The sequence below is a fragment of the Macaca thibetana genome, chromosome 17 (genome assembly GCF_024542745.1).
Source record: "Macaca thibetana thibetana isolate TM-01 chromosome 17, ASM2454274v1, whole genome shotgun sequence".
Lineage (NCBI taxonomy): Eukaryota > Metazoa > Chordata > Mammalia > Primates > Cercopithecidae > Macaca > Macaca thibetana.
In genome coordinates, this window is record NC_065594.1 from 14,549,690 (window position 1) to 14,566,714 (window position 17,025).

General features: G+C 36.3%; 1 protein-coding gene across 6 annotated transcripts in view; it reads left to right on the forward strand.

Moving 5' to 3' along the window:
- Positions 1 to 17,025, forward strand: part of NBEA (neurobeachin) — a 726,287-nt gene that overhangs the window by 621,469 nt on the left and 87,793 nt on the right. For all 6 annotated transcript variants that reach the window (XM_050766029.1, XM_050766031.1, XM_050766030.1 and 3 more), the window contains one exon: positions 8,080 to 8,199. In XM_050766029.1, the coding sequence (XP_050621986.1) occupies positions 8,080 to 8,199 (120 nt within the window). The remainder of the gene's footprint in view (positions 1 to 8,079; positions 8,200 to 17,025) is intronic.

Below are 17,025 nucleotides of genomic sequence, written 5' to 3' on the forward strand. Positions count from 1 at the left end.
CCCACTCTGCAGTTCTTTCCCATCTCTCTCCCTGCATAGTCAGATTCCTGAAAGCACAACCTCTGCTGTCCTGCAATGCACTGTGGTACCTGTTGCCTATACTTTATCACCTCCCATTCAGTCTTTAGCCTGGTTGATTTCAGTTCCACATCCATCACTTTACTGGATTGTTTTTGCGAAGGTCACATATTATGCAGATAGAGCTTCCCATTTCTTACCTATCATGTCTCTGGAAGCATTTCACACCATTGCTAATCTTCTCTCCTTGAAATTTTCTTTCAACGTTCCTTTTACAATATCCTCTCCTGGTTTGCCTCCTGTCATCCTAACTGTTCTGCTCAGTCTCCAGCTCAGATTCTTTTTCCTTGATGTTCCTATTCCCCAGGATTTTTCTTTATATTTCAGCTGAGCTGTGTCATTCAGTTATAAGCTAGTGATTTCCAGCTTCTCTCTTCTTTGCAAACATTTCTCTTGTGTTCCTGACCTATATTTCCAAGTGCCTGCTAGATATTTCTACCTGAATATCTCACAGTACCATAAGCAGCATTTCAATAAATGAACTCCTCATCTCCCTCATGAACCTGCTGTGGTTAAATGCCATGATTATTCACTCAGCTGCCCAATCTAGAAATTGGGAAGCTTTTTCCTAGATATTTTCTCTATTTTTCCAGCCTCTTACATCCAATCAGACATCCACAGATTCTACCAACTAAATATCTCTATCTCCTTTTCTCTATACTCTGGCACTTTCTTTAACTTTAGGTTCCCATTCTCTCTCACCTAGATTATTGCAAAAGCTCTTAGCAAACCTCTTTTCCTTTATTCTTGCCTTCTCCATTCTGGTCTAATAGGAGCACTGTAAGCAACTGAGGAGTACTATAGAATGCTAAATTAAATCTTGTAATCAATAATTTTCCCCCTATTAAGATATACCTCAGACCACTCTATTGTATGAGGCTGATGTGCCCAAGAAACACATTGGTAAAGCAGAGTATATGAAACTGCATCTCCTGTCTTTGAAAATATTTTTTCCCTAAACCTAAATGACAGCTCTAGTTTGTAGGTTTTCCTTAAACATCCTCTCCATTATGGGAAAAAAATAACTTTCTACAGAAATTTAGTATGAATATATTTTAAGTAACTTGCAAGCCGTTGATAGGTGACAAACTACAATTATTTTTGTTAAGAAAAATTTTGTCAGAATTGTGATTCTGTTTGAGCATAAATCTTATCTCTTTCATAATTCTACACCAGCATAAGAAGTAAAGGAAGTCTGGACTAACTAGTCTTTTGAGAAAACAAACCCAAATCTTATTTTTAAAACTAAACTCTGTAATGATAAACTAAAGGAAAAGACATAAAACTATTTTTAAACCAAAGCTATTAAATCATTCTAATTTATCCAAACATTCACTTTAATTATGTGAACTTGGATTCTTTTATAATAATGTTTCTGAGTTAGAAGTTTCTTAAGAAATACTTTTTAAATCTGGTACTTTTAAAGTATAGAATTCTCTTTTTTAATTTTCTATTAATTTTGAGAATATTAGATTTATATCATTGCCTATTTATAAAGCAATCAGAACAGAGCATCTTTAGTTTCTGGGTGATAATAATAATTCCAGAGGTAGGAAAATACTTCACACTCACAAGAGGCAAATGCTTTTCAAATTCCAGATACACAGACACATAAAGAGCTTATAACTTCCAACCTTCAGTTTCAGCCATAGGTCAAAACTAAACAAAGTCACAAAAATTGACCAGTCAAGATCTCAAAAGAGCCGGTTTTCTTTATAATGGATATAAAATATGCTCTTAATTGATTTGAACTCACAAATAGGCAAACAGACAAGAATACCAAAAAAACTATTTAATTAGATTCACTGATCACCAAATGGTAAGACCATAAAACCAAAACTAAATGCTCAATCATTACTGCCACCAGTGGAAAATTACCTATTAGCTGTACAGAAACCAGAAACAAAAAAATCAGTAGAAGGAGCAACTTTTAAAACCTAGAAAAAAAAAGTCACTGAAGTTCAAGTTTTGTTTGCTGCCTAGGGTCCACCCTGGAAACCAAGAAAAGATGTAGCTGGGCTTAAGTAGCCCATGAGATACACTTCTTAAGCTAAACGGTTAATCTGAGGTCATCAGGTTAGTCCCCATGGAACTCTCAAAGGGGCCACCGAAACTCTTTTAGCAAAGGGAATTTTTAGAAAACATTGAAACTAGAGATTTGCACCCTGGGAGGCCTTTTCATACAACCTCAGGTCCCGTCAATGACAGTCATTGCCTTAGTGAGCCACCACCTGTAGGACAGGTGGTGCAGGACACCTCTTTCAGGTACTTTGAGGATAAGAAAAAAAGTCAGAAGTCCTTCCTGAGAAAATGTTATCTACTGTGTTGTTTGACGGATTAAATGAGAGTGTATATACAATAGTATTTTGAAATACATAAAAGGGGTATTCACTGTTTTTTTTACCTAATCAAGTTAGTCTGAAGCCAGATTTACAAGACTCCTTCAAGAGTGACTCCATAAAAATACTTGTTATCAACAGCCTAATTTAAGTTAACCTCATCTATCCCTAATCAGCTAAACACTTTCCCAAATCATAACTCAGAATTTATACTTAAGTTGATTTGTTATTCCAGCGAAATGGAATTCAAACTTGAATCTATGCAAGGGCATGCCAGAATATTCTACACATTTATCCCACACATGCCCTTGTCTATAGCAGTGCTGCACAACAGAAATATAATGTAAACTACCATGTGACTTAAAATTTCTAGTAGCCACATTTATAAGTAAAAAAGAAACAGGTAAAATTAATTTTAATAAATATATTTGTTAATCTACTATTTCCAAAATGTTATCATTTAAACATGTAACCAATATAAAAATGTAAAATGAGGCATTTTATTGTGTATTATCAGAGTGTATTTTATATTTACTGTGCATCTCAATTTGAACTAGCCACATTTCAAGTGCTCAATAGTGACATGTGGCTAGTGGCTACTGTTTGGACAAACCTATAAAACTGCTTTTATGGGGACTCAGCCCAAATATCTTATGTCATGTGGTTATAAATAAAAGTATCAGTCTCATGGTTTACTAAGCGTTTAACCTAATGGTCCAGGATTCGTGATTTCCTCACTCCCATTCCAAGGAGTTCATGAAATAGGAAATGCATTAAAATTTGGGTCACTAAGAATTTGTTCACAAAAATAAAATACAGATTAAAATAAGTGTCTGTCCTTTACCTTAGGCCTTTTAGATCTAAAGTCATTAAACTTGTTATTTGTTTCGGTGTACTTAGTATGACAAAAATAATAATTGCTTAAAAATGCTAAATAACTATATACTTCATTACTTTAAATTAAAAATATTATTTTAAACAAACTACCAGTGAAATCACTTGTCTACAATATGAGACTCTGAAAAGACTGTTTTCCTGACAACTGCCATTGGGCAAATCATGAATAAACTTATAGCAGCCTTTGGAGTTTCTTCAGATATTAATATTAAAAAACACATTTTACTTGGGATGTTTTTACTTTACATCTTACCCTAGTCATATAACATGTATACAGAAATAATTAAATCTTTTTCACTGACTTGCTGACCACTCAGTAACTGGTTCGCCTTCCAAATTCAGTATATTCAGCCCTCCTATTCAAAACTCATTTGTCAAACGTTTCATAGTTTCCAAGGAAGTGATGTTTAGAATTTGAAACTTTCTGTGTAAATTATGGCTTGTTTTGAAAGCTTACCCTAAAGCCTCTTTAAACCATAATGTGTCTTTAAAAGTATATATGTATAGTAGAAACATTTTTGCACGTGTTGTAACTAAAACCAAAAGATAGTGCTACTGAATAAAATATTGTTGTGTTTATCTTGAATTCTGATGCATTAAGGACAATGCATATTTACTCAGAGAAAGATGAGAAATACTTAACCAAGAGCCTAGTGCATGGTAGGTACATAGGTTAATTAGTGAAAACTTTTGGAAAATTCTAAAAGACCCTTCTTGGTTCTTGGAAAAGAAATAGGAGAAAATAAACTTCTGGGATTAGACAAAGGCCAGTAGAAATAATGGTTCCTCCATCTGTTAGAATGTGACCTTGAAATTTCTCAGATATAAAAGGGGAATAATTACACCTACTCTGAAGGGTGATAGTAGGGATTCAGTTAACTTAGATAATACAGAGCCTGGCACAGAAAAATGCTTAGTAGCTGTTATTTTCCTTCCCTTTTTATTTTATTATGCTTCCTATCACTTCAAATATACATCTTTTCTTTGCTGTAGTTATGTTGCAGGCACTACCTATTACCCATAAATGATGTTTGTTTTGGCTTTTAAATGGAATGAAGAGAAGGAAAAGAACAGAACTACAACAAGCAAAGGACATAAAAGATTATTATGAGATGACTAAGCAAAAATCATGTAAGACGGAAGAATGAAGAAGTTGAGTAAAGAGAAGAGGCAGCAGGGAAACAGCATTAGTTGCCCATGATGGAATTAGTTGATCTGTAATCATCCAAAAGCAAGAAAGGCTGTTAGTGTCTTCCGACGGGACTAAGGGGTATAATAGAATACAGAAGGACAGGTACTTCCAGTCCAGGCCGGGTGAGTTAGTTTTCCATCACTGAAAAAGGATTGGAAGATATGAAATGATGTTGGAGTGGGTGTAATTAGGAGAAGAAAGTCTGCCATTGGCCATTGATATTGCAGGACCTAACCTGAACTTTTTAAAGCCTAATGAGTTCCAGAATTGCAATTTCTGAAATTACTGTTTAGTATTTATTCATTTATACATCTTATCTCGCATGCCTAAAACTTTTCTAATATAATGGTAAAATGTCCAATCTATTGATGTACACATAGAAAATGGCTTAGTTGACAGGTGGTAGGCAAATAAATATAAAAGTTATTCAAGCTTAATATAGCACCTGATCCTCTATGTTATTCAGACATGGGTCAAACGAAAAAGAAAGGCTTTGCATTGTGCCTTGAAGGTAAAAGGGAAACACATGGAAGAAAGCAATCTCCACGGTAATCAGAGCTTGAAAGATCAATACTTACTTATAAACAAATAGGTTATCAATTTCTATTAGCACTCTACCACTGTAGCAACTGGAGGCCTTCAGGAATAATGAGAATATATGTCAGTAATGTAGTATGTGACACTATAACAGTTGTTAATCAGATCTTTTTAAAAGCTACTTAAAACACTGAAATGTGGAATTCAATATTCTCTGCTTTTAGGTGCCACCAGCTTCATTCATAACTTTGTTACTAGAAATAAATACAATTCTTTAATTTCAGATTTCTTTTCACTAAGCCCATCTGTGCTATTCTTGGCATGTCTTTGTTAGGAGTTGAAAACTAGACAGGATTTTGTAATTTAGGTTGAGGTGGAGATCAGCTTTTAGCGGCTGATGGTAAGTACGGCTTTGCATGTATAAATGGGTTTTCACTCACATCTGTTTAATAGGTTAAAAAACCTAGAGACAAGCCTGATCCCTCTAAATTAATCTCTGCCACTACCTACGTGAAAATTAAATGCCTTCCATCAGCATCCTGCAATAACAAAGTGGGTTCTGAAGATACAACTGTGTGGTCAAACCTACTAGTAGTTAAGAACTGAAAAGAAAACCCGTATCTTACTCTCACCCACCATACTCCCATCTCCCAACAATACCTCGTATATTTAGGTGTATTTGACAAACATTTATTAAACATGATGAGCCATGTGCTGTGCTTGGGGCTGGGGATAGAGAGGTAGATAAGGCCTTAGGAGCTGGCAGTCTGGTGGGAAGTCCGACAGCGAATACTTGGCATAGTGCGTAAAGCTGGTAGTCATTTTTATAACTCTGTCAGGGAAGATACATCAAGCTTTCTCTATGTTATTTCATTTAATCTTATTTAATCCCGTAATTTCCCCAAGGTATTGTCGTTCCCAGTTTACACAGATGAGGGAATGGAGACAGTTTCTTGACACAGTTACTTAAGGTTAAGTAAGCTTGCCCAAGACAGAGAAACAGTTCCACCAAGATTCGAGCTTAAATCTTTCATATTTCATTCAGTTTACCATTGCTACATCTAGAATTTTTATATCCCCATTTTAATTAATATAATTTAGTGACAGATTGTTTTCACTACCTTATTTTTGATAGTGAATTAAACATCTAAAAAGCAAATAAATTAGTGAAAGACTTGTCATATAATTTTTTTCTAACTTAATTTCACTAACATTTATTTATTTCTCATATCACTTAAAATCCTAAACAGCAATATGGACTTCTTGGATGCATATCTGATTTTCAGGTGAATCAGTACTGTCTCCCTTACTTCTATATTGTTTTATCATTCTTGATCTTATCTCTTTCATCATCCTTTTTTCTCATCCAACACTGAACATGAAATAGTGGCAGCATATTACAAGTTTACAAAATTGATGACATCTGGCCATACTAAATTTCAGGGAGATATTGAGGAAGATCAGTATTTGTTGCCCTTTACCCCAACAGCCAGCCCTTAAGGTTAGTGGCAAGAAGGGGAGTTTAAGGGGACAAAGTATGTACCCCTTGTATGTTTAAAGTATGCAAAGGAATGAGCAGAGATTATGTATTAAAAAAGGAGGACTAAAATATTTTGGAAAATGTCATGTAGGTTTCTTAGCATTATTGAACCTGGGAATGGCATATCATTCGTCCTGTACTTGAGAGAGAAGAATTAAAGCAGAGAAAAGGAAATATGTATCTATCTTTGCTATAATTGTAGTTAAGAAATCTTTAGCAGGAATGAATGTTATTCAATCCTTTTAAACTTGGAAGCAAATTTAATGACATCAAAAACATAAGAACAACCTAAGAACTCCCAGCAAGAGAACTCCCAACTTAAGAATTATAGAAAAAGCATTAAAATTAAATGCATTAGGACATTGCAATAAAGTTATTCCTAGGTTTTCTGCCATAGGGACATGTGCTGGATGGCAGTCACTGTGTTATCCAAAGATAATAGTCACAGAATACAAAAAAGTCTGGTTTATCTACTGTCATTTGTACTTACTTTATTCTTCGTTCAACAGATTGTATATCGAGCAACTTCTACGTACCGGGAGTTGTTCTAAGTGTTGGAGATAAAACAATGAATAAGATACATACGGAACCTACTCATAGTGAGGAATATAGACAGATTAACAATCAATTAAAACCAGTGTGATAAATGTTTCAGTGCTGTTTGAGGAAATACAGATTGCAATTTGAGCACACTGGAGAGCCGCGGTAGCGCAAGGAAAGTTTTTCAGGAGAAAATGACATCATGGCTGAGTCTTAAAGCACGAAAAGAACTTAGCCAGGTCAGAATAGTGAAATAAATGGGTAAGTTTGTACCCAGCCTAGGGAACATCACATACAAAGGACAAGAGGTGAGAGTAGTGTGGCAAGATTTTAGAATGTGAAGAGAGGAATGGTGAGAGATAAGAGTTAAGCAGGTTCCAGATCATTCAGGCTCTTGTAAAACAAATTAGGTAGTTTTAGACTTTCTCCTAATCACTCCCAAGAGCTATTGAAGGTTTTTAAGCAGGGATTTGCATTTTAAAAACATCATCAGACCATAAGGTGGTACTAATACTTTTGTAGTCTTTCACAGGTAATCTAAGATGGATATTCTGTACCTAATTCCACACTGCAGCGATCAATATCAGAGTGATTTTTCTTATTGCAATGTTAGTGTATATATATATAGCCTTAATTTTTAGAAAGAAAGATCCAACTTATGAATTGTCACTAATGCAAAATTATTTCTCAGAAAATCATAGAGCACTGGAACCCCATCATTTCACAGATCAGAAGACCAGAAGCGAAATGACCTGCCAGAGTTGCAGACTGGCAACTGCTGCCTTGGCCTAGTCAAGCCCAGACAGACATCTCCTACTGCCTTAATTTGGGGCCATCTTTCTAGGACCCTGCTCTGCTTCTACATCTTGAGGGTTTTAAAGATAGCCATGTTTCACAAAAGAACAAGGGCAGCTGTGTTTAGAGGGGTCAAATTTCTGATTCTGTTTTTTGCTTAGGAACCTTTCACAACCTTCTTCCTCAATGCAAATGATGGAAAATTTGATCATCCAGATCGAACCTTCTCGTCCGTTGCAAGGTCTTGGAGAACTAGTCAGAGAGATACTTCTGATGTAAAGGTAGGCTCTTTTATTTGTTGATATTCGTTAAGTTTCAAAATATGTGGAAATTTTGATTTTTTAAGTGGGTATGTACAAGACATTTTATATTGCAGCTTTGTTCCATCATATTAAAATTATATAGTACATATAACCTTAAAGGAAATAATTTTGAACATTACAGAAAATAAACTGAAATTTATTTTATATTATTACTCAGTGAAGGTGTTTTCATTATTTATTTCAAAAAATTCCTATCTAATTTAGATCGAATAATCAGGAGATGTGAAAAGCCTATAAATTGCCTTTCCTGCTGTTAACTCAATATTTGGTCCATTCCATAAAACACAGCAGGAATTGGATTTGACCTTAATGTGTCATATTGTTATAGCTTGCCTGGCTTGGGGTTTGCATAGCCTGGGGCAATTAATAAAGCATTAATGACAAGACCCATTTAAAATGTAGGCTTTTCTGTATAGCCTTAGCTTTTACTTGACTGTGCCTGGGGATACTATGCAACAATACACATTAGATTAAACCAACACACACACAATATCCAGAAACAGCCGGAGAGCAGAGTAATTTTACAGTTGGTACTGCTTAACTATTGTTAATTACAAAGATTTGTTATTCATTTATATGGGCTCCTGTTTTAAAAAAGAAAAACATTGTATTCAAAGCAATAATATATATTTGTTCTCTCATTTGTCTCGTTTTTTTGCTGATAATAAGGTTACATGGCCAGGTTATTGCATAGGCAAATGTGTTTCTTATTTTAAGCTCATTTTCTTCAAGGCACATTTTTTTCCCATTACTGTCACTCAGTATAAAAATGTTATGGTATCATTCCATTTAGAGCCTTAAACCAACAAAAGTTAGGGAGTTAAAATCAAAATTGTCATTTACATATTTATGCTTCTCTATCGCAAAACATTTGTAAAAGGCAATTTTAGTGTTAATGAACTATAATTGGATGAATACAAGTTTTGTTCAGTGTTTTTCCAAAGCAGAAAATAAAGGAAATGGAGCCAAGTAGAGTGTAACGTATCTGTGTGTTTTATTTGTTGTCGTCAAACTTTACATAAATGAATATTTATTCATACAACATATTTACTTTGTAAAAAAAAAAGAGAATTTAATATGCATCCTTACTATATCAAGCTTTGAAGTTCTAACTGTCTTAAAACTTTGCTGAGAATTAAACTCTAAAATATCCATAAGCTATCATTTAAAATGATTTGTTACCAGTGAAGTCAGGGAGGGAATCTGTTTCTTATATAATAACACTTTGAGAATTAATACAGAAAATGGGAATCCATAGGCTCCCATTGAACAGTAGTATCCAGAATTCACACAATGTTCATAAAAAGCACTCAGATATTTTATATGTGAATTAAATATTCTTATCTATAATTGAAGGCTTCTTATCGCAGTTAAGATTATTGATATTTTAAATCAGAGCTATATCCATATTATATCAGCCTATTTCAAATGAAAATGCCTGCTCACTGTTATTTGACATCATCGCACACACATACACAAAAACTGGCTTTTCAACTTAATTCAGAGATCCACCCTCACATGCCCACACACATACTGGGGTCAGTCATTCTAATTTTTATATACAGTTTTAGATTTCACTTCCTAGCCTGAGAATTTCATTGATGCTTTATACCATCAGTCTCTGATAACCAATGCCCTGTACCAGGCTTTTTCCTCTACATTCTCCCAGGAATTTTCCTCTTCAAAACCCTTTCAGAAACATTTATATTTTATTACTAATTGTATTTTGGGGGCTCCTGGGGTCACATCATCCAGGACAAAGACCAATGTGGATATCACTAACTTGGGAGTTTTTTTGTTTTTTATCCTCAAGCAGCTGTACTGAACACAAACATGCAGCTTTTTTTTTTCCCCAAAGATTTAATTAGTTCATAAGAAGCTCATTTCCCCAGGTTGGCATTACACAGATTGCTCTCATTTTCAGCTCTCTTACCGCCACTCGTGAACCTTTCATATTATGTGTTAATACATCTTAGATATCTTGCCATGTAGACTTCCCCTTTCTTTTTAAAGGCAGCATGCTACATATATACAATAATTTATATATGTGATCTCTGGTTGATGGAGAATCTTTCTCCCTGATTGTTGCTATGAAACACAAGGCTGTAGTGAACATCTTTGCACAGACATCCTGATGGACTCCTTCTATATACCTAAAGACTAATTCTTGTTAATGGGACTCATGGCTCAAAGACAATATATGTTTTTTATTTTTTAAGATACTGCCAAACCATCATCCTCAAAGATGAAAATTCACTCCCTTACAGCAGTGTGCAAGGGTACCTCCTTCCCCATACCCCCTACACCCATCATCACTATTGTATTAAACAATGGAGCTTCTGTGAGTCTGGCAAGTGAAAAACTAAGTTATCTTTGTTTTAGTTTGCTTTTTTTTTTTTAGTGAAGTTGAGCATTTTTCATGTACTTATTGACCTGTACACTGACTCCTGTTTTTGCTCATTTTTCAGTTGGGTCACATGTCTTTCTCTTACTGATTTGAAAAAGATCTTTGAAGTTGCAGAAGGTTCCATTGCAAGTAGGGTTTCTCAGTCGTCTTAGCTTTGTTATGGTTCGTTTAATGTGTGTGAGTGCGTGTGCATGTGAATATGTGCGTGTGCACGCGTGTGTGTATGTGTGTGTCCAGTCAAATATATTTATATTCTCCTTTATAGCATCAGAATTTGGGGTCCTCATGACCAGAGTGTTAAAGAGAAGATCAGACTTTTGGGTAATAACTAGTGCTAACTTGAGAATCTTCTGAATTCATGATTAAACCTGATGTATCAGATAAAAATATGTTGCTAAGAGTAGTACTTGTTTTGCTACTTGTGTGTTAAAACCTAAAGTTTTTATTTCTTATTTCTAGGCTGTTAAAACATAGCATTTGATATATTTTTTAAGGAAGTGTGTTTCCACTTCCAGAGAAGACAAGTATCTCTGCAATGTCTACTAACTTAGTCAGTTAATCATATAGGAGAGAACTAGGATGCAGTAGATGGTTTTATTCTGTCTGTCTCTATTAATGTCAGTCTCTTCCTGTGCTAATGAACGCAAGCTGGGAAGAAGGAGTGCTGCTGAAGTGACCTTTCAGGAGAGAGGTCTCTGGAGTTGAGTCAGATCAGTTAGTTTTTACTTTATTATTATTTTTTGAATTTCTTTCCTCTAGCCTAGTCTTGGTAACAATGGCATTCAACTTACTGAAGTTCTTACACTAATTTTCCTTAATGCCTTCAAAAGTTGTTATATTACTTTTTGAATAGCTATGTAGATGTCAGAAAAGGTAGCTGTGACAAAATGTCATTAAGGTGACATAGTGTAAATTAATACAGTTAATGGAGGTGCTCGCCATTGACTCATTGACCCATTATGAGCTCTTGTGGAATTAATGAATGCCAGGGCATCAGTCTTTTGAAAAAAAAAGGAAGAAAAGAGATGGCAGCTTTAAAACCTTGCAATGAATTATATTAGAAAAGTGAAAACGTCTGGATCGGATTTTATTTCACTAGGAAGCCATAAAATGGTATGCTCTCTCAGCAAAATATATTAAGCTGAAATGTCAGATTTGATGCAGTAGGTATACAATTATGATAGTGTTAATAGTGGTCTTCTATCATTCTAAGACATACTTTCAGGTCCAATTTCTCAGCAGCTTGAACTTGTCATAAGCTTATAAATTAGAAATTGCATTTGAGGATATGTTCTTATTTTTTGACAGAATGTATATAATACTATTAACTATATCATGGGGTTTTAGTGTAACTGCTAAAGTAAACTAGAAATCACATTTATAGACACAAAATGCCTGCTATAATGTTCATTTTGCCATTTCTTTAGTAATATTTGGTGTTTTCCTGCACTGTTTTTCATTCAGGAAATTTTAAACTACTTGGACTTTTTCCTTAAAGAGAAGCTGATTAATAGAAATTTATCAATGGGAAGAGAGTCAGCAGAACAGCAGTTATCTTAAGTAGGCAATCTAGTGTCTAATGTGCCTCTATAGGAGTACACTTACACATTTTAAAAATAAACCCATCTTTTAAAATAATACTGAATAATTTTCAAACATGTTTTTTGTCGGTTGTTTGATACAGTCCTTAAAACAATCCTATAAGGTAGCAGTCATTGTCCCTATTTTGTAAAGGAGGTTCACAAATATTAAGTGAGTCACCTAAGTTCACACTCAGGCAGGTAAAGAGGAAGCCAGTACTAGCACAGAGTCTCCAGTTATTTAAGATGCTTCATATCCAAGAGGATTTTAAGAATGGGAGCTGCAAGGCCACTTCATGCCTAGACCTGGAAGTCACATCATGTTACTTCCACAGCATGTATTGCTCAAAGCAAGTCATGGGGCCGGCCCAGAATAAGGGAGAATAGACACAGACTCCAGTTCCTGATGAGATGAGTGGCAAAGTCACATTTCAAGAAGACACTGAGGGTGGAAGGATTACTGTGCCCTTCTTCAGAGACAGTCTACCACAGTCCTCTCTCTGGTCAAAATTCACATTCATCCTATATGTAAAATATACTCAACTTGTTCCCCACAAGTCCCACCGCAGTATTTGTATCAGACTGAAAACCTGGTATCTCAATGTCTATGTAAGCTCCGGATACAGATAAGGCACAGCAATTCCTAATTTGGAGACCTGGGAACTAAAAGGACAAATTATCTGTCCCATGTACACCCAACATGTGGTGGTAAGACAGAACAGTTAAACTTCAGTAGATACTCCATTCAAAAGGGGGAGGATGTGGAAGGTACACAGCAGTCAGTGGTTCATAGCAGTTCTGAAACCCAGCCAGGAACAAGTTGCCGATTACCCAGACTGCAGGGACAGGCAGGGACTGTCCATGGATTAGGGCCCAGGTCTGTTATCTGGGCTTGGCTCCCTAATTCATTATTTTCCATGGCTCTTGGTTACTTCCTCTGGAACACTGGCTTTGCCCTCTGAATCATTCTTTTGTTTCCAGAAGAAATAACCATAGTTTGCAGCTGAGTATCTTTCTCTGCATGCTTCCTGACCATAGAAAGTTAGGGCCAAAGCCTCATATGCCCAAGTTGGTACAGCAGCTTAAAACTGTGTAGCCTTTCTGTGTATCAAATTAGAAAAAGCTAATACTCACAAATCCTTTTGGAACAGGATTCTCTCTTTCAAGCTGTAAATTAGGATACTGTCTATAATGCCCTAAGAATCCCTTTCTCTAGCGAATCACTCTGTGTAGCTGAGCAAGTCTGAAAAACACTACCTGAAATTTTAACTTTTATAAAAGAGTTTTACAGTCACGCCTTTGATTTGAGCTTTATTCTATGGCCATATTTTACTTGTAGCACCTTGGAATTGATCTTCATCTTGAACCTATGTCTTATTTTGAGAATCTTTTGCCAACTGAAGAGAGTGTTCTAGGCCCTTCTATTTCTTGAAATACCACTTCAGAACTGAACAGTTTCTTCCTGAGTTCATCTCTCTCTTGCATAGCTCACAGCATTAGATGAAACCACTGGTCACTTTCAGCATTCTGCCTGGAAATCTTCTTAGTCAGAAGCATATGCTTATTAGGTACTTTTTCTGTCTTTGAAATTTTTGCAGAAGACAATGGTAATTTTCCACCACTACTTAAGAGGGACTGCTTCCAATAACAACTTCCTTGCTGATCTTCCAGACCCCACCAGGCTCCTCACCTCCCCTCCCACTTCTGCCTGCTGCCTCATCCCAAGCCAGAATCATATGTTAAATTCTTTTTATTACTTTACACTCCACTTTGAGCATTCAGTTTCTGTTTTGGTCATTTATTACTTTGTAACAAATCACCCCAAAACCTATAGGCTTAAAACAACTATTTATTCATTGACAATTATGCAATCAGAGTTAAGGCTCAAAAAGGACAGCTAACCTCTAAGCCACACAGAGACAGTGGGGCAGCTTGATTGGGCAGCAGAATCCACAGTAGCTTTGCTCATATGTCTTGTGCCTCATCTGAGATGGCTGGAATAGCCAGGAACTGCCTGGGCATGTCTGTCTGTATCTAATGTTTCTCTAGCAAGGGAGCCACACAATTGCATGTGGCAACTGGCTTCTAAGAGGACTAAAACAAAAGCTGCCAGGCCTCTTAACTCTTAGGCTGCCCTAAGAAGGCTTGCAGTGTCACTTTGTCACATTCTGTGTGTTGAAACAAGCCAGGCCATATTCAGAGAGAGGGGAAATAGACTCCACCTCTTTATGGGAGGAGTAAAGTGGAGATGCCAAAGGGCTCGCTTGTGAGATGGGAGGACTGTTACACTGAGAAAACTCTGTAAGTTACCGATTTTAAAAATATTTTAAGTACTAGTTTGGTTTGTACCATTCTCTACAGTCTAAGTGTGCGTCTAGACATAAACCAAAATCTCATGAGCAAGCAATGTATAAAATACATCTGATTAGTTTAGGTTATATGTGTTAGTCCATATATATGTCAACTTTAAATAACCATATTCAGAAAATATGATTAAGTGTAAAGTTCATTTGAGCTCAAAGCTTGAGAATGGTCACCCCGTAACATAGATTCAAGTAGCCCTGAATAAACACTCCGATTAGCAGCAATCATAAATGGGTTTTTAAGAAAAAAGGAAGAGGCAGGTCCTAAATTGCTTACCAAGAATTTGCATTAAAATAAGATAAGCCATTGGATATACATTGTTCTTTGTATCACTGATTTCAGGAACATGAAGATAATGGGTAAGGCAGCTGGTCAGAAACAAAATTCCTTTTTAAACAGTTGCTCCCCAGGCTTGGGTTGAGGAGGTGGCGTGAGTGACTGAAGTCCCACACGCACGTCTCTCTGGACCTGATGAATTTTTGCATGCCTCACATAACTCAGACTGCTGTGAGCTATTTTTTTTCCTCATATTTGCTAAAAATACTTGCATCATCTGAACTGTCTACATAGCTATTCGTTGAAACACAAACATCCAAAGTGACAGAACTTTTTAACTGAATGACAGGATGCACTTTGGTACGGGGTAAACTCTAAACTCAGAAGTAATATTTTTGATCTGTGCCCCTAAAAACAATTGAGACCAAATATCTTCTAGAGTGTATTTTATATAAAGTTTGAAATGTATTGTTTTGTAAACATTATTTCATTTAATCCTCACATCTACCCTAAGAGTTCATTGCTGACATCACCACCATGTTGCATATCAAGAAACTTTCTGTCAAAAGGTTAAGAAAGCTGCCCAGGCTAGCAAGAAGTCTGGATTTGAACTCAGACCCGTTTGATTCTGATGTCCATAAAGTAGCCCTTCCCTGGCAGAAGAAGGGACAATCCCAGTGCTGCTGCCTGCCCAGCTACCCCCTTTATCTTCAACTCACTGGTAGCCGTGAGGTTCCTCTTCTTTAAGAAATACGCTTTGAGCCGGATATGGTGGCTCATGCCTGTCATCGCAGCAGTTGGAAAGGCAGAGGTAGGCAGATCACTTGAGATCAAGAGTTTGAGACCAGCCTGGCCAGCGTGGCAAAACCCTATCTCTACTAAAAAATACAAAAATTAGTCAGCTGTGGTGGCACACACCTGTAATCCCAGCTACTCAGGAGGCTGAGGCTTGAGAATCGCTTGAACCTGAGAGGCAGAGGTTGTAGTGAGCCGAGATCGCACCACTGCACTCCAGCCTGGGTGACAGAGCAAAACTGCATCTCAAAAATAAAAAAAGAAAGAAACACACTTTGAAATCTAGGGCCCGCAAAGTTTTTAATCAACATTTCAATGCCTGAAATTTAGGATATGGTAGACATATAGTAATCTTGATTCATTTTTAATTTCACAAATATTTACGGAATACGTATTATATGTTAGGCACCAGTTTTAGCAAAATAGACAAGGTCCCTAGTTTCCTGGGATTTCTATTATGATGAGACATGCAAGCATACAGCAATAAATAGAGAAAATTATCATTGCTCTGCAGAAAATTAAAACAGAGTAAACTCATATGAATGACTGGGTTGTGGCCGGGCACAGTGGCTCACTCCTGTAATCCCAGCACTTTGGGAGGCTGAAGCAGGCAGATCACAAAGTAAAGAGTTCGAGACCAGCCTGGCCAATATGGTGAAACCACATCTCCACTAAAAATATAAAAATTAGCCTGGTGTGGTGGCACACGCCTATAGTCCCAGCTACTCAGGAGGCTGAGACAGAAGAATCGCTTGAACCCAGGAGGTGGGATTGCAGTGAGCTGAGATCATGCCATTGCACTCCAGCCTGGGCGACAAAGTGAGACTTCATCTTAAAAAAAAAAAAGACTGGATTGTCACTTTAAACAGCGGAATACAGAATGTAAGAGCAGGAAACCTGGATTTAAAGTATCTGGGTTTGATTTTTGGCTTTACCACCTATTTGCAGTGCAGCCATTAGCAAATTACCCACCCGATCTTTACCTCAGTGTCCATGTCTATAAAGTGGGAATAATGAGAATACCTACTTCACAAACTTGTTGTGAAGATGAAGAAAATATATGTAAAGCACTTAGAACAGTGCCAAGACATAGAGAGTTACCAAACTAAATGTCACCTGCTGTTCTAGAACAGAATGACCACAGGTAGCATCTAAGGTGATTCCTGGCCTCGGAGCACAGATGTAGTCATTGTCATCTTCTCGCACATAACCAGTTGAATCCCAGAGACGAAACGCTCATATTCTTTGGTTTATATTTTTAAAACAACAAATCTTTTCAATAATGGAATTGTGAATATAAATTATACTAATGTCTTGTGTTTACATACTAACTTTAAATAAAAATTGCCATTTGAAACAAGA